A 24,555-nucleotide genomic window follows, 5' to 3' on the forward strand; every position below is an offset into this window, starting at 1 on the left:
CCCCCCCCCGCCTGGCAGCATAAGCCGCCCTACTAGTGTTATAAAAGGTTGAATGAACCCATTCACCTGCTTGCTCTCCTATCAGTGGCCTCAGAGCGCTCTCTCACAGGTCAGCACACTGATACAGTGTCACCTCTGCTCAACGAGCGAGCAGATGTTTGCACACAGTTCTGTAATAGGTGATGTGATACAATTGAGCGAATGAAATGTCAGCTGAGGAGAAACTGGTTCATGTCACTCTGCCCCTCAGTCAACTTGCAAATATTTATGTTGAACCCTGAAGACGGAAAGAAAAATGAATTTTCGGTTTCAGTTTTACAAGATAAACAAACCGAATGCAGGAAGCCTTGTGGTACAGAAATGGATCTTTATTTGATTGTCTGTTTTGCTTGTGTTATTGTTATGTGAGTATGGCTTTTGTCTTCCATTCATATTATAAAATACATAATAACAAAACTAACTGCTAGCGTCTCTGTGAGGCAGAACAGTGTTTCCTTTAAGCTAAATGCTAACTTCTATCTGACAATGCTAACAACATCACGTGTTGATGTTTAGCAGGTATATCTTTGCCACGTTTGTAGTGTTGTTAGCGTGTCAGCATGCTAACATTAGCTAATTAGCATTAAACACAAAGCAGAGCTGAGGCTGATGTAAATGTGGATGGTTTTGCGGGTGTTTACATGTTGATGGCGCTAGACGGAAAGTTAAGGGAATCGACAAAGTGATTGAAGTTCATCATGAGGGGAACATGGATGGCTTCGCTAAATAACATGGCGATTCTTTATGTTGTTGCTCAGGCATTTCACTCAAAACCACAAATGAACCTCATGGTGGCAGTAAACGAAAAGTCGGTTATCTCCAATGTCCTTAGGATCATCATCTGGGAACTATGAATCTACTCTATGTACGAAATGTTGTGCCAATCCATGTCGTAGATATTCTGCAAGTGAAAGCTTTGACCTGCTAATGGGTCCAGAAGAAAAGTCGAGGGGCTCACTAAAATCAGTAGGATCCATCCTCTGGGGAACATGAATATCTGTTCAAAAATGCACGACAATCCCTTACATCCAATTGTTCAAGTCCAGACATTGTCATTCCTAGAACCAATCTGTTTTTGAAAGAAACAGCATGACCCATATTTTCTCATGCCGTGCACAGATTCCCTAGAAATTGCCTGTGAAAGTGAGTGTGGGGTTTAATAAAGTCCAGTGATCAGGTATGCTCCTTGTTTCCTGCTAGTGAGACAGCTGTGTTGTGCTTACAGTGTGTGAGCTGCGTTCCCCCTCCATGTCCAACTTCCTGGAAGGTCTGGAGAGCTCAGGCTGGCTGAAGCACATCAAAGCTGTTTTGGATGCAGGCATCTTCATCGCTAAGGTCAGTCTGGAGGTTAAATCCCTGCTGTCTGCTTCGCCGCGCCACTCAATATTAGCTTAGGTGTTTGTGTATGTATGTGTGTGTGTGGGGGGGGGGGGGCCTATTAGTTTTATAAAAGGTTGAATGAACCCATTCACCTGCTTGCTCTCCTATCAGTGGCCTCAGAGCGCTCTCTCACAGGTCAGCACACTGATACAGTGTCACCTCTGCTCAACGAGCGAGCAGATGTTTGCACACAGTTCTGTAATAGGTGATGTGATACAATTGAGCGAATGAAATGTCAGCTGAGGAGAAACTGGTTCATGTCACTCTGCCCCTCAGTCAACTTGCAAATATTTATGTTGAACCCTGAAGACGGAAAGAAAAATTAATTTTCGGTTTCAGTTTTACAAGATAAACAAACCGAATGCAGGAAGCCTTGTGGTACAGAAATGGATCTTTATTTGATTGTCTGTTTTGCTTGTGTTATTGTTATGTGAGTATGGCTTTTGTCTTCCATTCATATTATAAAATACATAATAACAAAACTAACTGCTAGCGTCTCTGTGAGGCAGAACAGTGTTTCCTTTAAGCTAAATGCTAACTTCTATCTGACAATGCTAACAACATCACGTGTTGATGTTTAGCAGGTATATCTTTGCCACGTTTGTAGTGTTGTTAGCGTGTCAGCATGCTAACATTAGCTAATTAGCATTAAACACAAAGCAGAGCTGAGGCTGATGTAAATGTGGATGGTTTTGCGGGTGTTTACATGTTGATGGCGCTAGACGGAAAGTTAAGGGAATCGACAAAGTGATTGAAGTTCATCATGAGGGGAACATGGATGGCTTCGCTAAATAACATGGCGATTCTTTATGTTGTTGCTCAGGCATTTCACTCAAAACCACAAATGAACCTCATGGTGGCAGTAAACGAAAAGTCGGTTATCTCCAATGTCCTTAGGATCATCATCTGGGAACTATGAATCTACTCTATGTACGAAATGTTGTGCCAATCCATGTCGTAGATATTCTGCAAGTGAAAGCTTTGACCTGCTAATGGGTCCAGAAGAAAAGTCGAGGGGCTCACTAAAATCAGTAGGATCCATCCTCTGGGGAACATGAATATCTGTTCAAAAATGCACGACAATCCCTTACATCCAATTGTTCAAGTCCAGACATTGTCATTCCTAGAACCAATCTGTTTTTGAAAGAAACAGCATGACCCATATTTTCTCATGCCGTGCACAGATTCCCTAGAAATTGCCTGTGAAAGTGAGTGTGGGGTTTAATAAAGTCCAGTGATCAGGTATGCTCCTTGTTTCCTGCTAGTGAGACAGCTGTGTTGTGCTTACAGTGTGTGAGCTGCGTTCCCCCTCCATGTCCAACTTCCTGGAAGGTCTGGAGAGCTCAGGCTGGCTGAAGCACATCAAAGCTGTTTTGGATGCAGGCATCTTCATCGCTAAGGTCAGTCTGGAGGTTAAATCCCTGCTGTCTGCTTCGCCGCGCCACTCAATATTAGCTTAGGTGTTTGTGTATGTATGTGTGTGTGTGGGGGGGGGGGGTCATTGTATCCTGTATGTGTGACACTCAGTTGCCAGTTATTAGGGGCTCCTGGCCAAACTAATACAGTCTGATACATCAGTCCTGCAATAAATCCATCAGCCTACCCTCACAGATATAACTGGGCTGGACAAAATGATAGAGACGCCCATCAGTATAACACAAAAGAATTCAACAGCATCCCAGAATGAGTTCATCAGGTCACTCCCCTCCGACATTGCACTTCTTTGACAATGCTCCACCAGTCGAATACTTAAAAATGTACACGGTTAAATTTAGGGAATGGCTGTGGCAGGGATCATTCAATTCAACAGACTGAGACAGGATTTGTATGTAGTCTAACAGGAAGAAGTGAGTGTCTGAAAGGTGCAAATCAGTGAACATAAATGATCTGATAACTTCTCTTCTCCAAACTGCCATTTACCAGAGAGCTTTTAATTATTCATCAAACAGCTCAACCAACTGTGTCTTCTAACAACGCATGATAAGAGGAACTTGAGACGCAACACGATGTAATCACCTATCTACGATGCAGTGTTGTTTATTCTATTGTTTGTCATTTTAAAGATATATTTCAAATGCAATGTGTGCATTTATGGGACATATTACTATGTTTTTGGCACGTTGGCGCCACCAACGTCGATCAGTGGAAAAGCCTGAAACCAGGGGCATAAACTCCTCGTCCTCTTGCATCACATCAGGAACTCATCGTCCTGCTCTTGGTCAGAAACTCCACAGGGTACCTCTAACATGTTGGCCTTTTTGTTTTGAGGTTAATAATCCCATCTCAAAGCGATGGCGCTATTGGTGTCGTTCAAACTGAGCATTACCGAGATTACATTTTTCTGTTGGTATATTTTAATAGTTTTAATGCATAACAGGCAGAAAACCAAGTTCACCTAAACTTACTAACTTCACTGCTCCATTTTTGTTAACTGGAAAAAAAAAAAAAGAAGTGGAAGTTTCTGGATACAATTCTGGCACCGATCAATGCTAATATTTACACTTTGATTACAGTATAGAGTAGAGTATTTTCGTTGCACTGCACAGACTGTATTTATTTATGTGTGTGTGTGTGTGTGTGTGTGTGTGTGTGTGTGTGTGTGTGCAGGCTGTTGCAGAGGAGGGGGTCAGTGTCCTGGTTCACTGCTCAGACGGTTGGGACCGCACTGCCCAGGTGTGTTCAGTGGCCTGTGTGCTGCTGGATCCTCACTACAGGACCCTCAGAGGACTCATGGTAGATAACCAACCGTTGCCTTTTTCTGTGTTTTAAGTTACAGTGCAGAGTTGCATCTTTTAAGTATAATTGTGAATGTCACATTCGGGTTTAGCTGATAGTAGTCCGCAGGGGGCTAATAAGACTTGTTTCTTTGATCGGAAGGATTTGCGCAGGCCAACTTGGAATCCACCGAAAGCCACTATGGAAAATATTATAATAGAGAAGCCTGCTTTTGGGAATTGTGCCTAAAGTTAAATAAAAATGACCCCACACAGAGGGTGAAGAGGCTCAGTCATTCTGCAGGGATTTACTGTGCTCTTTGTCTGAACCTTTCAATCATGACATGCTGAAAGTATACAGAGTCTGTGGTCCTCCTTCTGTTTCAGCACATGAATGTGTTTTTTGTTCTTTTAGGTTCTCATTGAGAAAGACTGGGTCTCATTTGGACACAAGTTCTCTCACAGGTTTGACTCTGAAGATATTATACTTTTTTTTTTATTATAGCAGCTCTGATTTCCCGATCATTTTCTTGGTTGTGATCGAACCGTCCTCTCCTCTTCTCCAGATGCAACCACCTGGTCGGTGACCCCAAAGAGGTGTCCCCCGTCATCGATCAGTTCCTGGAGTGCGTGTGGCAGCTCATGGAGCAGTTCCCCTGTGCCTTCGAGTTCAACGCGAGGTTCCTCATCACCATTCACAGCCACGTCTACTCCTGCCAGTACGGCAACTTCATTGGCAACAACCAGCGGGAGAGGGTAGAGCTGGGGTGAGATTTAAACCCGCAGTTTCTTTTCCTTTTCACAGTGCAGACATCTTGTCAGGGAAGACTGACCGCTGAAGGGAAGTGACAGCCAGCGGTTTATTGCATCGCCCCTGGGTTTGTGCAAATAGAGACGACTCTGTGCTAAAAAAAAAGCAGGCTATTCTAAATCAGTTCATTTCTTTTATCGATCTTGATTTTCACATTGTCTTTCTCTGTTGCCTTTCATACAGATTGCGTGAGAGGACTCACTCTTTGTGGAGTTATCTGTGGAAGAACAAGACCGACTACATCAACCCTCTGTACCGACCGGACCACAGCCAGACACAGGGGCTCCTCCGGCCCTCTACTGCCCCCTACTTCTTTAAGTAGGTCCTGACAAACAGCAGCAACCCATCCCACGTAGTTTTAAAAACCTGGTATACACATGTGTTTCCTAGTATTTTAAACAGTCTGTGGTAAATGCTTCGCACAGGTCTTGGAGAGGCCTGTACAACCGGTTTGACCAAGGGATGCATCCTCGGCAGTCTGTCGAGGATTATCTGAGTGCCATCCAGGAGGAGACGCAGCAGCTGGAGGAGCAGCTGGCTTCACACAAACAGGTAGGACAGGTCTATAAAGGGAATCAATTCTACATTTCTACATTATGAGAAAATACAATCTACTGCAGGTTTTTTTCTCTGGTTATAGAAGGTGGACTATACTGTAGTCTTCATGTCTTTCATTTTCAATAGAAAATTGCTCAGCTGGAGCAGAAGGGGAGTGGAGTCCAGGAAGCCGTCGCCTTTGCTAAGAGCCCCACAGCGTGGGCTCTTGGTAGTGACCTGGGTCTGGCCAACACCCCTCAGGACTACACCGGGGGCTTCGTCACCAGCAGCCCCTGTCAGCCTAAAGCACCAGACGGCAGCCTGGTCCTCCTGACCCAGGACTGCAACCTCTCCAACGGCAGCGACCAAGAGTCTGGGATCGCGGACGTGAGCTGCCCCTCGCCTCTCAGTGAGGACAGCGCCAGGGACCCGGACTCTGATGAGGCCGCCTACTCGGCTGCCTGAGGCAAATGTAGCATTTGATGGAAGGTGTAGCAGCGACCAGTCGTCCACTGTGCCACTGGACAGACTGTTATTCGGGTGACACAAGACTTGCCCTTTTGTTTACATGTGCTGTGGTGGACTCTCCCTGTTGCCACACACACACATTACGAGTTGATAGTTGTTTACTGTAGCTGACCACATTTCACCTTTTGCTTAACCTGGTGAGGAGCAAAGCTCACTGTCGTGTCTGTTGTTGAAGGCGGAGTTAACCCTTGAGCGTGTGCACAGAAAGTTTATACAACACACAATGACCTGTTTCATGTTGGAGACGCTTCAAAATTCAGTTTGAAGCCTCGGCAAAAACTAATTTACCAAAGTTCAGAATGAGTTACGATCAATTATGAACAATTCAATGCACTTCAGTGCAAGCGTGTAAGTGTGTCAACACATCAAGTTAATAATGAGTCATTTAGCTGTGTGTGCTTCCACACACTTTTATTCATTAACAATTTGGCTTTACAATCATGTAAACATATGAACAACCAGAGCTCCAAAGAGACATAATCATCACTTTAGCTGCATTGTTTGTGCTTAAAGACGGCAAAAAATGATAATAATAATAATAAGGGGGGGGGGCATGATAACAGCAGACTCAAGTTGTAGCTCATCAACAAAGATATGACAAATATGTACAGAATACTGGCTGTAAAGTGTTTTGGTGAATTTCAAACCTAATTTAAATGCTGTCGCACCTTATGATCACTGCTTGTCAATCACAGGCCGTCTGCAATCAAATGGCAATGTAGCGGTGTTTCAACACACCTTGTGGTTTTTCAACTTGATACACAATGTTTAAGCTTTGAAATGTTATCGAACAAGCAACTTATTACATTTCTGTCCACAATATTTCAACACCAGATTTGCGATCAAATCAAAAATCTTACCAAAGGGAATCGAGCCTCTGCTGGTATAAAAGGTGATGGCACGACTGATGACTGAACCAGCAGACTAGAGCACGTGAACACAAATACACTGCTGCTTTGGGCAGCAGATAACTGACAGGCTTTTTGATTATTGCCGACATCTCAACTGTAAAGGTAGCATTTAAACAGTACATAGAACAGTAGTACACGTCAGGTGCACTCCAATAATGCAATTGAATAATGGCAAGGCTATCAAGCGAAGCATGTTGAGATATTTTTGTATTATGTAATATGTTTTTGACTACTTACTTCAGTGTTGTTTTTATTTGTATGAGAGTGACTAAAATGTCCAGTCATAAGGAATTCTGACCTAAAAGAGAGAGCTTTACTTTGCTGCGTTTATGTGTTCAATGTGGAATTAGAGCCAACTTTTGTCAAACTGGTTTAAATGCAAAATTGTGTAATTTGTGTCAATTTTCATTTAAAATAAATACATTATTGTCAAGCATCGTGATTGTGTTCCTGGCTGACCATTTCAGTTCACCCAAAGAAGAGAAAGATCTCACATATACCTGTGGTGTCGAGCAACACAGAAAGGTTTGGTTTTATTTGCTCAGGGTTTGAGATCTCTGGATGGTCTACAGCACACACTGAATAGTTTTCATAAGGATTACTTTTTCAGTAGAAAGTAGTTCCAGTCAAACACGTTTACCTTGTTATCTGTGGGACAGTGCGTGTGTAATATAATAAATGGGATAACAGGTTGTGATGGCTGGTCCAATTTTTAAAAGTATATCAAGTTGATAAAGTCTTTCATGTAATAACTTGTTCAAACACAAATTAGATATTTACCAAAAGGTTTTCTTTCTCAGTTATTGAAGCGGGAGCACTGAACAAATAGGACGCCGACCATTCCGCCACGCTTACATGCATGCGCACGTTTCTGTTTTACGTGATGACGTCGTGTTGTAGGCTCAACTGTGATGGCAGCCGTGGGTTGACATCGATACATTGCTGAATATAAACTATTTAAAAGTTAGCGGAAAACTCCCCCGAAACAATAACGTAGAACAAATTACCAGCTTCCAGATAGTACACACTTAAACACACACACGCCCGGTTTGGGGACACGGTAAGTTCACGACGCTGCAGTGAGCTTTGCTGTATCAAAGTGGCGCTGAGTGTGTGTCTGTCTATGTGTGTGTGCAGAGCTATAGTTACTAGTCTCTTTCATGCATCGCACACACTCTTATGTATCCGTCCAGCTAGCTGTGAAGTGCGGTGAGGCTGCACACAGCCTCCCCACCTGAGTCCTGTTCATGTAGCTTAGTGTGGAGCCTGCTGCTAACTGCTACAAGTAAGCAAGCTAGCCCAAAGTGCTGCTGAAAACCTGCCTGCGACGAGCTAATGTTAACAGCGTCCAGCCAAACACGCCCCGCGCGCCCTCACTCGGCTGGTAACACGTCTGTCTGCGTGCATGTGAAGTATCCCAGACGAGAGGAAGCACAGACTAGCTTCCCTTATGTTGAGACTTCTGATTTGATCCCCAGAGCAGGTTGTATCTTCTCATGCAATTTATATATATGATATAATGCATATTATAACGTGTTATTTAGATAAAATGATGTGTCAGTGTTTCTTGGGTTCGTGTGCTGTATGCCTTTGTCCTGCCACCTCTCATCCTTTGGTCTGTCACAGGTCAGCAGGTGTTGGGGAAGGTCTGTGAACCAGCTGTCTCTCTTTCTTCTTCTTCTTCCCCTTTCTTGCATCGATCTCATTACATGAAGTGGCACTATGCCCGCTGCTACTGTGGATCACAACCAAAAAATATGTGAGGTTTGGGCCAACAACCTGGAGGAGGAGCTGAAGAGGATCCGACATGTCATCCGAAAATACAACTACATCGCTATGGTGAGTGATGCTCCTGGAGGCTTGAAGATGGTCTCACGCAGCCAGGTTTCTGGTCCTGCATAAAGAGCTCGTTGTCTTGTGCTTCTTTACAGGACACAGAGTTTCCAGGTGTGGTAGCCAGACCAATCGGAGAGTTCAGGAGCAACGCCGACTATCAGTACCAGCTACTGCGCTGCAATGTGGATTTGCTCAAGATAATCCAGCTGGGCCTCACTTTTATGAACGAACAGGGCGAATACCCTCCGGGAACATCAACGTGGCAGTTCAATTTTAAGTTTAACCTCACGTAAGATGACTTTTGTGCTTCTCATACGCTTTTTCACAAGAACTGACTGAGCTCAACACCTCAGACAGTACGAATCACCACTTTTACAATTATGACGTCTACTTGCTGCTGTCATACCTACTCGGCTGTCTTCTGTGGGTGGAGATGATGACGCTGTGACACGTCTTTTGTCTTCAGAGAAGACATGTACGCGCAGGACTCCATTGAGCTCCTGACCACTTCAGGGATTCAGTTCAAGAAGCACGAGGACGAAGGCATCGAGACGCTGTACTTTGCAGAGCTGCTGATGACATCAGGGGTGGTGCTCTGTGACGGCGTCAGGTGGCTGTCTTTCCACAGGTATTCAGCTTTCTTTGCAATTAGTTGCTGTTTTTTCGCATGCAGTCAGTTATAGAAAGCTGCATAGTGACAGGAATCCTACTCGTTTTGCCCACAGTATTTACAGAAATTACAAGTTGTGTGACTCAGGTACTACACCTCTTACTTTCACTCTTTGCACGTCAGTTAATAAACAAGCACTTATGGGACCGCGTGCACTAATCAGAAACACATTGTTTATCCCGGCATCATTTTACTGTTTGGCTCACCGCCACAGCATGTTATTGCTCCATGTATGGAATATTCTGTCACGTCTGCACGCAGACATCCTCCTGTGTCTTTAAATGTTTACTAATGATATGTGTTGTTAAAAAAAAAAAAAAAAAAGTTTAAATTTCTTTTGGTTTGTTTTTTGTCTTTGTGTGTTAGTGAGAAGTAAGATGTTACGCAGAACTGTGGTCGTTTTGCTACGCACACGTTAAAACAAGTAAATATCCCGTTGAAATTTCCTATTCAATTTGCTGCTCAAGTGCAATGAACACTTTTTATATTGGTCTCTAGTGAATAGCAACTCTTTGTTTTTTTTTTTGTTTTTTAACCCAGTATTTTCTACAATCTGCTGCTTAACATCTTCATTTCATACTCAGTTTCCCACTGTGTCTCCATGGCAAACTGAGGCTAAAGGTAACCAGGCTTTGGAAAATAAACAAAGCTTAGGTTTGAAACACCTCTGTCATCGTTCAGGTATTTAGAACACACCTTCACCAACAGGCTTTAATGTCACGTTGCTTCTATTTACCTTACTTTGTTCTGTTTTTATCATCGTATTTCTTTAACTCATCCTAATTTTCAATGGTTTCAATTGTGAATTAACCGTTAATCACATTGGATAATTGGTCTGTTGTGAACAAACTGGACATGTTGTTCATCGTTGTTTAGCCTGGTAGAATGCTTGGCTAATCACAAAGTCTATTTCGGGGGAAGAAGCAGTGTGTTTGTGTATTTAGTTGCCCTTGCATGTGCAGGTAAAGACAGTCTGCCTCTCTTTAATTCTCTTTGTGTCATGGCAGATTGGAAGTGACGAAATCTCTCGAAGCCTCCTGCTATGTTCTCTTTTAAATACAAACCAAAAGGAAACCTAGTTAAAAGGTTTGCATGTGTTTGTGTATATGTGTTTTGTAGTGGCTATGACTTTGGATACCTGATCAAGATTCTGTCCAACGCTAACCTGCCTGAGGAGGAGGTGGACTTCTTTGAGATTCTTCGCTTGTACTTTCCAGTCATTTATGATGTCAAGTACCTCATGAAGAGTTGTAAAAACCTGAAGGTACCTCAATAAATATTTCAGCAGGTAGCACAGAGTATCTCCTGTTTTATTCATTTAAAGCTTCACACCTTGATGTCTGTTGTGATCTCCTGTGAGTGCTGCGAGTTTTACTTTGACTAGAAGCATGCCTCTCGAGTGACTTGACGGCGTTTTTTGTTTTTTGCTTTCAGGGCGGGCTGCAGGAAGTAGCTGAGCAGCTGGAGCTGGAGAGGATCGGACCGCAGCACCAGGCTGGCTCTGACTCGCTACTCACAGGCATGGCTTTCTTCAAGATGAGAGAGGTAGGCGCCCTGACTTCAGACCTTCGCCCCTTCACGTTAATCTGAGGGCATTTTAACACGTGAGTCTCGTGTCTGAATAAGCACCGTGGTCACATTTTTCACATTTGCGAGGTCTGAATAGAATGGCTTCAGATTGACAAAGGCTGCAGCAGCACAAGGTAAAACACGCAGAGAGAGAGAGTGATCACTTCAGCAAAGGTATCACAGCTATCATCTCTGATGCTCAAAATCACTTTAACTGTGAAACACTGCGAGAGTTCTTGAGGATGTTTCACATATCAGATCAGTGGAGAAAACGTTTTTTTCCTCTCATAATGCAATCGTGGCGAAAGAAGTAAAAAACGAAAGAAAAAAGTCTCTCCTGATATTTTTCAATGTTTATTCACGTCAACTGCATGGATGAATACCCAGTAACAAGTTGTGCACACTGTATGTGAGCAAATAAGAACGAACGAGTCCCAACTTGTTGCTGTTCAGTGTTTCTGCACTGTCGCTGTTAGAAAACAGGCAGCACAATTGACTCTCTATTAATGTTAAATGATGAAATTGATGTTAGATTGTATTAGTGGATTCAATATGAGAAGAGGCGGCTAGCTTCCCTCACGCTCACGACGGTCATTAAGGCTTCAACAGCAAAATATCTTTTAAAATCCGTCAGCGTTGCAGCCGGACAGAGAGATCAGAAAACATCCTTCTTCTTCGCTGTAACATTTTAAACTCACCTCTATTTCTTCTGCTCACCAGGTGGCAAATGTGAGCATGTCGCTCTTTTCCAGAAATGTACTCCTGAGCCTGAATGAAGCCGTGAGAAACATCAAGTCACTTGTGTCTGAATGACAATACGCTATATGGATGAAGCCATTAATGTTACATATACCACGTCTGAACGAAGGGACCAGTGTTTGTTGAGAAAGGGGCATCCTCAGGGGACACAGAGCAGAATTAGCAGACGATTGAATAATTATTTTTAACGAACTCTCTATCTGATGAGTTCAAATGATCCGCTTTGCGAAACCAATGTAATTGATTTGATTGTTCTGCCGACAGTCCAAAACCCAAAATACATTTAAGTTACAACAATAAAAATAGCAGCAAATTCTGTTGACAGGTTTATTCGATTCGATCTTAATCACTGTGCAAGTATAAATCCCCACCACATACAGTTGTGTGAAAAAGTGTTTGCCCCCTTCCTGATTTCTTATTTTTTTGCATGTTTGTCACACTTAAATGTTTCAGATCATCAAACAAATTTAAATATTAGACAAAGATAACACAAGTAAACACAAAATGCAGTTTTTAAATGAAGGTTTTTATTATTAAGGGGGAAAAAAAATCCAAACCTACATGGCCCTGTGTGAAAAAGTGATTGCCCCCTAAACCTAATAACTGGTTGGGCCACCCTTGGCAGCAACAACTGCAATCAAGCGTTTGCGATAACTGGCAATGAGTCTTTTACAGCGCTGTAGAGGAATTTTGGCCCACTCATCTTTGCAGAATTGTTGTAATTCAGCCACATTGGAGGGTTTTCGAGCATGAACCGCCTTTTTAAGGTCATGCCACAGCATCTCAATCGGAGTCAGGTCGGGACTTTGACTAGGCCACTCCAAAGTCTTCATTTTGTTTTTCTTAAGCCATTCAGAGGTGGACTTGCTGGTGTGTTTTGGATCATTGTCCTGCTGCAGAACCCAAGTGCGCTTCAGCTTGAGGTCACGAACAGATGGCCGGACATTCTCCTTCAGGATTTGTTGGTAGACAGCAGAATTCATGGTTCCATTTACCACAGCAAGTCTTCCAGGTCCTGAAGCAGCAAAACAGCCCCAGACCATCACACTACCACCACCATATTTTACTGTTGGTATGATGTGCCTTTTCTGAAATGCCTTGTTACTTTTACGCCAGATGTAATGGGACATACACCTTCCAAAAGTTCAACTTTTGTCTCGTCAGTCCACAGAGTATTTTCCCAAAAGTCTTGGGGATCATCAAGATGTTTTCTGGCAAAACTGAGACGAGCCTTTATGTTCTTTTTGCTCAGCAGTGGTTTTCATCTTGGAACTCTGCCATGCAGGCCATTTTTGCCCAGTCTCTTTCTTATGGTGGAGTCATGAACACTGATCTTAATTGAGGCAAGTGAGGCCTGCAGTTCTTTGGATCTTGTTCTGGGGTCTTTTGTGACCTCTTGGATGAGTCGTCGCTGCGCTCTTGGGGTAATTTTGGTCGGCCGGCCACTCCTGCGAAGGTTCACCACTGTTCCATGTTTTCGCCATTTGTGGATAATGGCTCTCACTGTGGTTCGCTGGAGTCCCAAAGCTTTAGAAATGGCTTTGTAACCTTTTCCAGACTGATGGATCTCAATTACTTTGTTTCTCATTTGTTCCTGAATTTCTTTGGATCGCAGCATGATGTCTAGCTTTTGAGGATCTTTTGGTCTACCTCACTTTGTCAGGCAGGTCCTATTTAAGTGATTTCTTGATTGAGAACAGGTGTGGCAGTAATCAGGCCTGGGTGTGGCTAGAGAAATTGAACTCAGCTTTCCAAAGATGTGATAAACCACAGTTAATTTATGTTTTGACAGGGGGGGGCAATCACTTTTTCACACAGGGCCATGTAGGTTTGGATTTTGTTTTTCCCCTTAATAATAAAAACCTTCATTTAAAAACTGCATTTTGTGTTTACTTGTTATCTTTGTCTAATATTTAAATTTGTTTGATGATCTGAAACATTTAAGTGTGACAAACATGCAAAAAAATATGGAATCAGGAAGGGGGCAAACACTTTTTCACACAACTGTATAGCTGAGAAGGAACACACCAATGGCGGTATTTCACAGGATGATGCTAGCAGAAGGATAGGAAATAAAAAGCGATTGTGCATTTAATACTGATATTGATATTAAGTGAACGCGTCTGTTCTCAGTAGTTCTTTAACCTCTCCCACAGATGTTCTTCGAGGATCACATCGATGATGCAAAGTACTGCGGCCACTTGTATGGGCTGGGCTCCGGCTCCACGTACGTCCAGAACGGGACGGGGAACGCGTACGAAGAGGAGGCCAACAAGCAGCAGTCGTGACATCACTGCGAAATCCCCCCACACCCCACCCCACCCCCTCGTGGGTCACATGCACAATCAGTGCGGAGCCGAGGCCGAGCTCCGTCAAACGGACGATGATGATGACGACGGAAGAACACAAAGCATACACACATCATTTAACAAGCTGCTTCTCATAGGCCCTGCTCACCTTAGACAACTGAGTATGATGGTAAACTCTGTGTGAGGTCAGTCCTGTATTCCTACCAAGCAGTGTACAGGTTCCGGTTGGATCGGTTGAATTTAACATTGAAAAGACGGGATTTTAGTTCTCCTAAAATGTTATGTAGAAATGTTTTGCACTTTAAAGCCCCAACCTGATTTTATATGGAAAGCTGAACAAAAGTTTCCATTGTCTTTGTTGCCTTCTCTCCGGTCCCCGTTTCACATCGTGAGCGTCACACAGGAAGCGCTCTCGGCACGCTCGGCCTTAATATCAGCTGCGTTCTTCTCTTTTAACCTTTAATTTATTGTGCCGCTGGTCTGACATCGAGCAGATGCTCCGCTCAACACCGAGGCGCCGCATGTCGGTACGCTCGCCATCTGTCATCGGATCTCCTGTTCTGGTAGCGAGAACGGGAGCTCTCAGTCAGTGTTTATGCACACGTGAATACTTCTTCCTTTTTCCTCATTCGTTCATATAAAGATGTTTGTAATGACCTGAATAAGCTCTAATCCCACTGTGATGAGCCTTAAGATAACTACGCTGGTGTTTTCTGCTTATGCGGTATGTAGACTGGATACTAAAACTTACTTTTAGTTGCCTTTTTTTTACTGTTTGTATTCATGATAATGCTAAGAATGGCTACATACATGGATATATACAACATGTACTAGATACACATGGTTTTCATTGAAGGATTATGGATTATTTGTGCATATACACACCCTCATTGACACAAGCACATAGGAGCCCTCTACATGGTCTTGCAATGATTTCAACCAACTCCACCAGACCTTGAAAAAGACTCAATTATAAAGACTCTCCTGCAGTAAGACATGCGGAGGTTACCCTGAACTACTCTGTTGAGAGTAAAGACTTTTAATTGAAATTGAGGTTATGCAGAGTTTTAGTGTTGTGATAAAAGCCCCAAAAAGCTTTTACTGAACATGCATCTTTTTGTTCCAGTGGAGTTCTTTTCACTTGCCTCTGAATTATAGTTTAGTTTTGTGTCGCTCTAAGGTTCATTCATGCTGCGTAGACAAGCCGCATGTACTAGAGTGTTTGAATTAATGCCGTGTTGTTGATAGCAGTATCCTGAACTTCCATAGGTGTGTGTGTCGAATGGCAGCAACGAGATTTTATTAACCTCGCTGAGCCGCAAACACTTTTCCTTTCTGCAGCACATCTTTCACACTGTAACGGAGTCAAAGAATATGCAAAGAGGATTGTTTTTAGATTATTTTGTAAATAAAGGCTTGAAACTTTTCTACCATAACATGACCGTCGCATCCCTTTAATGACTCCCAATGTGCGACAAAGCGTTGAAGATGAGCTCATTTTATTCTTATAAGGCAGCACAACTGTACAGTACATCGCCTCACACGTCCATATCGTCTCTCGAGTCACACAGACAGAAGAATAGAAAAATAGAGATTGACACTGGCTGTCACGATGAAGCTTTTTTTTTGTTTTAAACAAGCATACATTCTACCAAGTAATTGTCAGTGACGGTTGAAAATATACCGTTCAAAGCAGCTGTTTTCTCTGTTTTTGCTCTGCAGCGGATCCACAACTTTGTTTTGCGAGTTAGAAAAACACTCGACCGTGTCTGCTGTTTGATGGGGAGCAGATCTGCAGCGTTGCTTGTGTACTGTAGGCTACCAGACAGCGGTTTAGATATTTGGCAGCACCAGCTTTCAGGTGTTTCAGTGTGACAGCAACATCCTCACTCATGCTATATCAGAAGAGCCCTTATTCAAATGGGATTACTCATCACTACACTTGTTTTTTTTCTTTTCTTTATCCAAGCAAAGGGGAGAATATCTTGAGGTACAGTTCACTACAACAAGGTGTGTTTGTGTTGACATCCTGAGATGAGAGCATGCATCGGTTCAACTTCCACGACACTCAACATGGTGGATGAGGGAAGAAAAACAAAATCCTTCACTGGAAAAAGAAAATGGCTAAAGAAATATCAGTTACATCACATTATCACCACTACTAATCTATACTGAATGTGCAAACATTTGGCAAACTTATAACACCATTTATTAATGCGCTAAGCCGCGAAAAACGTTAAACAAGAAATCGTGTAAATAATTCTGAGAGTTTCTGTTACATGAACGGTAACACGCGAAAGCAGCTCAGATTTCATCTCCTAGTATGCAAAGTGCAAAACAGTCCCTTCCATTGCTGCTCTGTGCTTCTTCCTGTACAAACAAAAGGAAATGGGATCGTCTTCTGTAGCCCAAATACTATCAGATGGCAGCAGACATGGTTGCTGATAAGAGTAATACTGATGATGATGATGATTTTTCTTCCTCTGCTTTAGGAGATGTCAGTCAGGTAAAGCTCTCCGGAGCAGGGTGCGGTACGGAAAACAACAAATATTGATGCTGTCACCACCACGTCACGCTGAAATAACGAGGATGGGGGGGGGGGCGGCGTTGACCTGTAGGATGACACACACATGGTAACAGATGTTGACTTTTTATCCTGATGTGTGTGGATAGCTTCTACATGACTGTAAACTCACTTTTCTTCTGGGTGGAAGGCGTCTCCTCTATCTCTGACTGGTTACGCCTCATTTTCTATGGTCATCCCCGAGTTACTGGCACCTGAACAAGCACATGTCATTTCCCATATAAAGGTCCCATATTGGAAAAAGTGAGATGTTCATTTTTGTTTTTATATATTTATTATAAAGCAGGTCCACAACTATTCAATGTAGAGGCCACAGTTTGAAACGGAAACATTCTAAATGTGTCCCAGTTTATGTCTGGTTGCACTGTGTGTGAATGACATCAGCTGACAGGAAGTAAAGATGGAACCAAGCCTGTTGAAACTGAGCATTTCAGGGAGAGGGTGAATTCATGTTCAGACAGACAGTGTGAGAGAAATATGTTTTTTGAACATTAAAGCATGTAAACATGCTCTAGAAGAAACCCAAAACACAAGTATGAATAAATGAGCATAATATGTCTCTTTTAAGTAATCATCAGATTTAATAATAATTCAAAATACAAAAAAATATGTAAGCAAGCGGCTATATAAACCCATTATAAGGAGTATAAGAACACTATCTTACCCTTCCTGTCTGTTGCACCGTCACTCTCTGACCAGGAGGGGGTGCTGGTGAGCAGTCGACTCTGAGACTCTGTCAGGGGCCTGGAGGGGAACTGGTGGCCTTCTGCTGCACTGGAAACACACAGGTACACTTAAGCAGGGATGATTTCTAGGCCCACTTCCTCCTTTGAATAAATTAGTCCTAAATCTGATCCGACTGATTAATTTAAATCTGCAAGGCCATAACTGCCGCAAGGTGATTCTCCTGCATCATTAAACTCACAGGGTTAATAAACCACTATATAGAGGCTGGCTAGCAGGTGTGCAACTCTGTACTTTACTGTTGTTTCCTTCATGTTTTACTCACCTCTTGTTGGCAGGGTTGGAGCCAGCGGGCGATGACGAGGGCTGCTCCGGGTCCAGATTCACCAGACAGGTTGGGAACGAGCACCCGTCACCTAAACTGGAAAGCCAGCGGAAAAGAAAAATAACAGAATAATTCTGTGATTTGAAGGTGATATTTATGAGCATCAATAGAATCAATCATTGTGTATTTTATTTTATGTATGTGGAAATGATATTAAAGTGAGTCTACCAGTGGCAATTATGGGATAATGGTAAATGCTAAAACATAGTATATACATAGTTTATTATCACAAAATAGAGAAGAGTCATAAAGAGCCATATTTGGATCTGGATCTGAAATTTGTTTTTCACATCAACAGTGTTTTGTTCCAACATTAGAAAATGTGGGTTTATGTTTTAATAATTGGACTGTGGTTGCCAGAAAGCCGTATATTCATAATATCATTCATTCTGTCAGCATGAATTACTAATATTTGCAAAGCTGGAGCTTCTGCATGAATTCACTGCTGTGGTGATGTTGTTGTTTACTGAAGCCCATGCTCGCTCGTCTCCCCGGGGACTTAAACCCTCTTTTGAACCATTTTGTTTCAAACTAAGTGACAGCGCTCTCTAATCCCTGAGTGACTTCATTCATTCACAACTTCTCTGACATCCTGAGTAAGATTGTTTGAACTACAGAAGCATTTTGTGAAGAAAACGTGGACCTTTGCTGTGAATATTAATGCTGATTGGCAGTTATAGTTATCTCCGCCGGGTGGATCATGCGATCGCTCGCGTGAGTGCGTCTGTGAGTGTGCCCCTCTGTGTCTGTCCACGGCTAATCTTGCATTCTGCTGCAGCAAACTGCATAATATTTTGGGTGGCAAGTTATGGCTGCATGCTCAAGGATCTCTCGTGGTTGCGGTGTCTTACACTTTCTCAAAACACCTTTTATTTCCTGTTTTATACTGCCATCGACTGCCTGCTGACTCCTCACTCACTACTCCTAACCAGATAACACAGCTGAGTGCATCACCGACCCCCAGCCGCTATTCTGCGCCTACACCGTGGGGATAATAGTTTGCGATGTGTTTGGCTAACAGCTAACGGAGCTACCAGGACACTCCTCAACTCAGCCGCTGCTACGCGGGTATACAGCTTGGTAAGTTTAATTTAGTTGTTGGCAAGATTGACATATGACGTGTCTGATACAATGACTTGGAGTCGATTGTCTGCATACATTGCCACTTGTTTTTAAGTTTGAATTAAGTGTGTTTTTACGACGCTTCACAGTCCAATAGTGTGTAGATGGGGGGTTGGCCAATTGTGGGTTGTATTCATTCAATCACAGCAGCAGTGGTCGATGCAGACAACACCTGGCGGAGATCTGCACTCTACTGAGTGCACCTGTCTAGTTAAAGATGCAATTGAGGCTTTAAAACACTTCAGCATTAGAATTTTAACATATGATATATAACCTATAAGCTTTACTGATCTCATCTTTAGTCAGCAGTTGCACTGAGTTGTGGTTCTTGAAACCAAACCTGAAGTCTCTGACCTGCTCGTCCTTCAGTCTAGACTCAAAATGACAGATGATCGGGGCTCCTAAACTGTCAAACAAGCCGGCGGGGCAAATTCTAAATAATTAACACATAGACTTGTGTTATCTGATTCTCTTTAGTTTGCCCTCCTTGAGTCTTTGCAGACATTTTCTTCTGAATGCCTTTGACAAATGCCCATAAGAACTTACCCGGAGAAAACAGGAACAGGCCAGTATTTAACTTCATCCCCAAAGACCTGGCGGAAGTTCTTACTGAAGCCCAGACTGAAACCGCTCTTATCGGTGCCGTGGCGGAACACCGGAGCACGCACAGCCTCTGAGAGGACACACGTGGAGAAGAAGAGTCAGTGAAGAGGAAGATGAATAAATGCAGCCCTCCCACTCCGTCTCTATATAATCTATTATTCAGACTATTAGCAGGAGCTCATTCACACAGCACATGAACGACTCCCGCTGCACGGCTGCGTCAGTGGAACAAGTCTGAATGAAAAGTGTCTTTGTTGCGCAGGAGAAGCAGATCTGAGACTGTGCCGCCATGTGTGACTTCTCTTCCTAGCAGTGCCTGTTACTAAGCTGCTTACCACTCTGAGCCTTGTGTCTTTGCATTACACTGTAACATACTCCTATGGATAATCCAGTCTCCGCGACGCGCCAACAAAGTGTGCCACTGTGCACGCATAATGAGAAACTGCTCCGTCTGATAACGGCCCAGAGTGGCTCATCAAATCACTGCGCTGATGAGGACGGCCGGTGACTGATGGTGGGAAAAATGCAACGAAGCAGCCTTCATCGTTAGAGCGAAGACGACACTGGTAGCAGACTGAGACTACCCCACCCAGCAGCTGTACAACAGAGGATGTGTAATCACTGCATCCACAAACAGAACACACACATACATGAAGTGTACGCCACCTACCGAGGGTGGATCTGTTCTTGCAGACGAGCCAGCAGTGATAGATTAAAAGTGAAGCCAGGCTGACTGAGAACATGGAGGCCGAGAAGAAGAGGAACAGGATGTGGAACTTGGCCTGAGTGTCTGGGAGGCCGTTCTGAGGGAGGGGGGGGGGACAGCAACCAGACATTCAACACAACTGAAAACAGAGTGGACACCAAGACACTCCGAGGCTGAGCGGGATCTGAGATATTTCTGTTCTACTAGAGTTCTATGGGAACTTATTTAGCAGTTTCTATCCCACTAACTACAGCAGTTGGTTGGTTCATACCAGGTATTCCCTCAGACGGAAATGTGCTCTACCTCCAGCCTTGTGAAAAAAACAATAATCAAATACCACAGAATGCATGTTTTCAAAAGTCCATTCAGATTTTTAATTGGATGTATTTTGTGCTAACCCCACCCCCCCCCCCCCAAAAAAAAAACACACAATATAATGAATGATTTGTGTTCTACTGGTCAAGCCGTACTTACCAGCCAAAACTTAACGAAGTACTGAAGATCTGTAGCAGTTATAAAAAGGCAGTAGAGCAGCGAATACGCCAAGAACAGCATGAAAAACTTGTAGTTGGAGAATCCCACGCAGTTGTTCACCCTGCGACAAGGTCAGTGTGGGAGTGTCGTCATTAGTACGCGTTCAAATCTTTACTAAGTGCAGAGATACAAGAGGTATTTGAGCAGAAGTGCATAAGAGCAGTAAATATTGGGGATGGGGTGTTTGTGCACACAACTATTCCAGGACTTTTTTTTATTATTTTAAACAACCCATTTTCCAAACTGCTTTGGGCTGAAAAACAGGTAAATGCATCACAAATGTTTGGCGGATCTTTACGAGAAAACCCCTCTATCAACAGGTTTGTTTCATGTGCATTATCAGAGGACCTGGTATTCTCAGCCAATCAGGGACCAGTTTTGGACACCAGCACTTTCAGACTCTTTCGTGATTTTCTCCCACACATTATTGTTGCAAAGAGAGCAGACAAACCGATCACGTTTGGCAAAAAAACAATGCCAGCTGGAATCAGATTTGCTTTGTCTCCCTCTGCTGCCAAAATGTGTCACCTGGCGGAATGAGAGGTTACAGTGAACAAGCTCTTTGTGCCTCCAATGTGATGTGTGTTTACGAGTCCTGTTAACTGGAATAATGATACCAAGAAGCCTGTCGGGCCTGTAATAAAAAAGGAAATGATAAACTAACAACACCGTGTGAGTGCAGTGTCACTGATATTTGTTTAAACCCCCTATTGCCGCTACGTACCATGGGCAGTGGTGATCCATCTTCAGGATGCATCTGTAACACAGCAGGGTCAGACGTCAGTGTAATTGAATCTTACTCTGCCTGCCAGAATTCAATGCATGGTGTGGTCTGTTCTCTATAGAGAGCCTTACTTATCACAGACTGAACAATGGTGACATCGATCAGGCTTCAGCAGCTGGCAGCGGTCACAGAAACGGATTGCTGGGGAGACACAGCCGATTCAATCACACGGCCCTCAAACAGCAGCTCCAACACTTGACCATGTGACGATGTGACGGGGGGTGAAAAGGAGCTCAGAGAGCTGCTCCCGTGTGTGCTGCACTCTACCTCCAGAGTTGGTGCGGGTGTAGATGGGCAGATCCCTGGCTATCCTCCTCAAGATCTCCTGCTGAGACTCCCCCCGGTCTTCACGCTCCAGCAGCTCTTTGTCAGAGAAGGACAGGTGAAACTGTGAAGGGCCGAACACAGAGGGAAAGACAAACAACAACCGTGATATATATCGAAAGCTCAATCTGCAAGCAGTGGCATCCTGACAGAGTCAAATCCTTTGTCTACAAGCCGTGTTAGTTTCAGTAATGCAGTGATGTCTGTCGCTGTGAAGCCGCAGCTCAGTAGGCAGCGAATTTCTGTATCTTCCATTTGTTTTGGTTCTTTCTGCCCCAGCAGGCAAAGCAGCACAGCGCTGAGATATTACTGTCAGCCACTCCGACGGTTTGTGATTGAACACTGGAAACAGAAATAACTCTGACGATGACAAACAGCGCAGGAGGACACGTGAAGTATGACTTTTATCACTATCTCGAAACCTCATGTGATCCGACGATAACATCTCGCGAGGAGAAGCTTTCATATGGGCCGATTGCACGCCTCGGTTAAAGCCGAAATGCAAAGGGGGCATTTCTCAGATGCATGTGCTGTGGTCAGGATCAGAGCCATTACTGTGCAGCTCCAGGCACTTCCACTGGAACGTGTTATTAGTTAAATCACACGGGGAGGCAGTAACCTACATCTGCACTTCCCCGCTATGCCTCATCCTCCCCGATGGAGGAAAAAAGAAAACCGCTGAGTCGCAGACGGACACACTCACCTCCTTCAGGGGGTTCATGGGCCTGGTGAAGATGGTCTGCCAGTACGCCCACACAAACATGATGAAGATGACATGATACACCAGCAAGTATATCACTGGAGGCAGAGAAACGGAAACAGGCCGTCATCATCCATCATGAGTCGGGTGCACTTAACCGTTTACTCACAGTTTGCAGCGTCATTGAATATGAATAACCAGCTGAAGACGCTTGTGATTCCTCTCGATGTCAAACAGCACTACGAAACACTTACCCTTCTCTCCTGTATGCTCGATAGACTCTGAGGAAAGACAAACGAGAAGACGCAGTCAGGTTGGTTAAAGACAAAGCACTTAACACCCAGATGTGTCGGTCAACATGGGGAAAGCTCAAGTTTCATTTGTCTTTTTAGATCTTCCACACGTGCACCTTACGTGACACATGTTTGCCTGACTCCAAATCAGCACAACTGAAGAGTGCTGAATCTGTAAATCCTTAATACCACACCAGTCATAAACTCAATGTACTGCACACTCCCAGTCGGACAGTTCGACTCATTCTTGCTCTCACGTAGATAGGCATTACTGTGCATTATCATAAAGCATTGATAAACAACAGGAGCATCCTGCACACACACACACACACATACACACAAAGATCTGGACTCAAACATAAAAAAGAGACAAATATAACCTGTTGCTAGATATTAGCTGACACTGTTTTATATTTGTCCCAATATCTAAGCAATGATTAGCTGAGCATAGTGAATCATCCATCTTCAGCAGTTAGCCTGTGAAGCAGTACACACACACACACACACACACACATATGCACAAAGCAGAAACCGAGGAAAGGTGAGCCAAGATGCCGGATCGAGGCATGCAGCCAAAAACCATGTGCATGCCGCCTTGCCAGCTTTGAAAGCCCCAGAGTCTGACAGAGAAGCATACCGTGTATGTGTGATTAAGAGCATGAATAGGGATCTATATCAATGTGTCTATGAGAGCGTTACGGCTACACTGTAGTCCTCTCTGTCTCTTCTCCTCTTTGCATTTTTGCTATAAAGAGGTCAATCTTCCCACGATGCACGGGCGAAGTCAACAACCACCTGATTTCACATTTTGAACAGCCTTGGAGAAAAAGGACCAACTGTTCAAAGGCTGACGTTCGGTGCTTTCAAAGAAAGTGGGTCAACAGCAGGTCGCTCGGGGTGAATTATGTAAGCCAGACAATGGGATTAACTCAGCCGCCCAACTGGAGCTATCAGCTGACGAGACTTTCACACAACTGTCTCTGTGTGTGTCTGCGGAGCACACGCTGGCCCCCGAGCGACCGCCGTCCTGCCCCGCTGCTGCTGTTTTCATCCGTCCGCCCCATGTGACGCGTGTGCATCACAATGTCGCTCTTGTTCTGCTGGATGCAAAAACAAGACGGTTAAAAAAAAAAAAAAAAAAAAAAACAGCCTGATGATGAAACGGTGACTTTGCTTTTCTGTCGCCCTGCAGTGCTGAAGGATGACTCAATAGCTCATAACAGACACATGGCGTCCTGTAACTCTAGAAGACATTGGTCCTGGGTCAGAAGCTGGCTGCCCCCTCTGGTGAGCAGGGGCGGGTTGAGAAGTGTGGAGGACATGTTGGTTCTTGGCAGTAATAAACTACATTATTAATAGCTACATTGTTTATTCATCGCAATGAATTAATGCCAAATATACAACTTTAGATATACTAGGATGAAATAATATCAATAAACAGCTGTTGTTTAATATAGTAGCTCCAAATAGCCTACACCCATGGATGGATTATGATAAGATTAGACCCCAACCACTCCTACAATGCTGCAAGACTTTCTCCTTGTTGTTTGCATCTCTTTGTGGTCATCTTTTATCTCTCTGTGGTGGTTTTGTGTCTTTTTGTGCTCGTTTTGTGTCTCTATTGGTGGTTGTTTTTATCTGTTTGATCATTTCTGGATCCTTGTTTTGCGCCTCTTTGTGGTCATCAAGCCGTTCAGTCATCCATCCATGGTACTAACAAGCCAACAACGATCACCTTCTGACTCTGGTAGTGGGGGGGGGGGGGGGGGGGGC

The 24,555-nt window shown here is 43.7% G+C and overlaps 3 protein-coding genes across 12 annotated transcripts in view; 2 read left to right on the forward strand and 1 right to left on the reverse strand.

Annotated features, from left to right (window-relative positions):
• Window positions 1-7,356, forward strand: part of mtmr7a (myotubularin related protein 7a) — an 11,358-nt gene extending 4,002 nt beyond the window's left edge. Inside the window, exons 8-14 of the mRNA XM_031858125.1 lie at window positions 1,265-1,374; window positions 4,027-4,152; window positions 4,549-4,598; window positions 4,700-4,900; window positions 5,128-5,262; window positions 5,370-5,496; window positions 5,629-7,356. Of these exons, the coding sequence (XP_031713985.1) occupies window positions 1,265-1,374; window positions 4,027-4,152; window positions 4,549-4,598; window positions 4,700-4,900; window positions 5,128-5,262; window positions 5,370-5,496; window positions 5,629-5,946 (1,067 nt within the window). The 3' untranslated portion in view covers window positions 5,947-7,356. The remainder of the gene's footprint in view (window positions 1-1,264; window positions 1,375-4,026; window positions 4,153-4,548; window positions 4,599-4,699; window positions 4,901-5,127; window positions 5,263-5,369; window positions 5,497-5,628) is intronic.
• A 458-nt stretch (window positions 7,357-7,814) lies between these two features.
• cnot7 (CCR4-NOT transcription complex, subunit 7) lies at window positions 7,815-15,499 on the forward strand. 8 transcript variants are annotated; one of them, XM_031857894.1, is made up of 7 exons: window positions 7,815-7,980; window positions 8,547-8,759; window positions 8,852-9,045; window positions 9,223-9,384; window positions 10,546-10,690; window positions 10,861-10,971; window positions 13,911-15,499. In XM_031857894.1, the coding sequence occupies exons 2-7, from the start codon at window positions 8,643-8,645 to the stop codon at window positions 14,040-14,042; spliced, it is 861 nt and encodes a 286-aa protein (XP_031713754.1). In that variant the 5' UTR covers window positions 7,815-7,980; window positions 8,547-8,642; the 3' UTR covers window positions 14,043-15,499. The 8 variants fall into 8 exon arrangements, 5 of the variants coding, with proteins under 5 accessions (XP_031713754.1, XP_031713755.1, XP_031713758.1 ...); XM_031857895.1 differs by having other exon boundaries at window positions 8,636-8,759; XM_031857898.1 differs by having other exon boundaries at window positions 7,815-8,759; window positions 10,513-10,690.
• Window positions 15,500-15,545: 46 nt separating this feature from the next.
• Window positions 15,546-24,555, reverse strand: part of zdhhc2 (zDHHC palmitoyltransferase 2) — a 10,576-nt gene continuing 1,566 nt past the window's right edge. Inside the window, exons 2-13 of one of the 3 annotated variants that reach the window (XM_031857890.1) lie at window positions 22,744-22,770; window positions 22,493-22,587; window positions 21,733-21,853; window positions 21,537-21,606; window positions 21,406-21,438; window positions 20,622-20,742; window positions 20,112-20,244; window positions 19,385-19,511; window positions 17,657-17,752; window positions 17,312-17,421; window positions 16,760-16,841; window positions 15,546-16,675 (exon numbers count right to left, since the gene is read on the reverse strand). In XM_031857890.1, the coding sequence (XP_031713750.1) occupies window positions 16,801-16,841; window positions 17,312-17,421; window positions 17,657-17,752; window positions 19,385-19,511; window positions 20,112-20,244; window positions 20,622-20,742; window positions 21,406-21,438; window positions 21,537-21,606; window positions 21,733-21,853; window positions 22,493-22,587; window positions 22,744-22,770 (974 nt within the window). In that variant the 3' untranslated portion in view covers window positions 15,546-16,675; window positions 16,760-16,800. Of the gene's footprint in view, window positions 16,676-16,759; window positions 16,842-17,311; window positions 17,422-17,656; window positions 17,753-19,384; window positions 19,512-20,111; window positions 20,245-20,621; window positions 20,743-21,405; window positions 21,439-21,536; window positions 21,607-21,732; window positions 21,854-22,492; window positions 24,548-24,555 lie in introns of those variants that run through there. The other 2 variants (XM_031857892.1, XM_031857891.1) reach the window with 2 other exon arrangements.

Source organism: Anarrhichthys ocellatus, unplaced genomic scaffold (genome assembly GCF_004355925.1).
Source record: "Anarrhichthys ocellatus isolate YVR2014 unplaced genomic scaffold, GSC_Weel_1.0 scaffold19, whole genome shotgun sequence".
NCBI lineage: Eukaryota > Metazoa > Chordata > Actinopteri > Perciformes > Anarhichadidae > Anarrhichthys > Anarrhichthys ocellatus.

What these genes read in the sequence shown, in the direction of transcription:
- cnot7 (XM_031857898.1), top strand. Translation starts at nt 8,643, where the DNA reads ATGCCCGCTGCTACTGTGGATCACAACCAAAAAATATGTGAGGTTTGG. An exon ending in AGGTGGCTGTCTTTCCACAG is followed by an intron (nt 9,385 to 10,512) that starts GTATTCAGCTTT and finishes CCTAGTTAAAAG; the next exon opens with GTTTGCATGTGTTTGTGTAT. An exon ending in CTTTCTTCAAGATGAGAGAG is followed by an intron (nt 10,972 to 13,910) that starts GTAGGCGCCCTG and finishes CCTCTCCCACAG; the next exon opens with ATGTTCTTCGAGGATCACAT.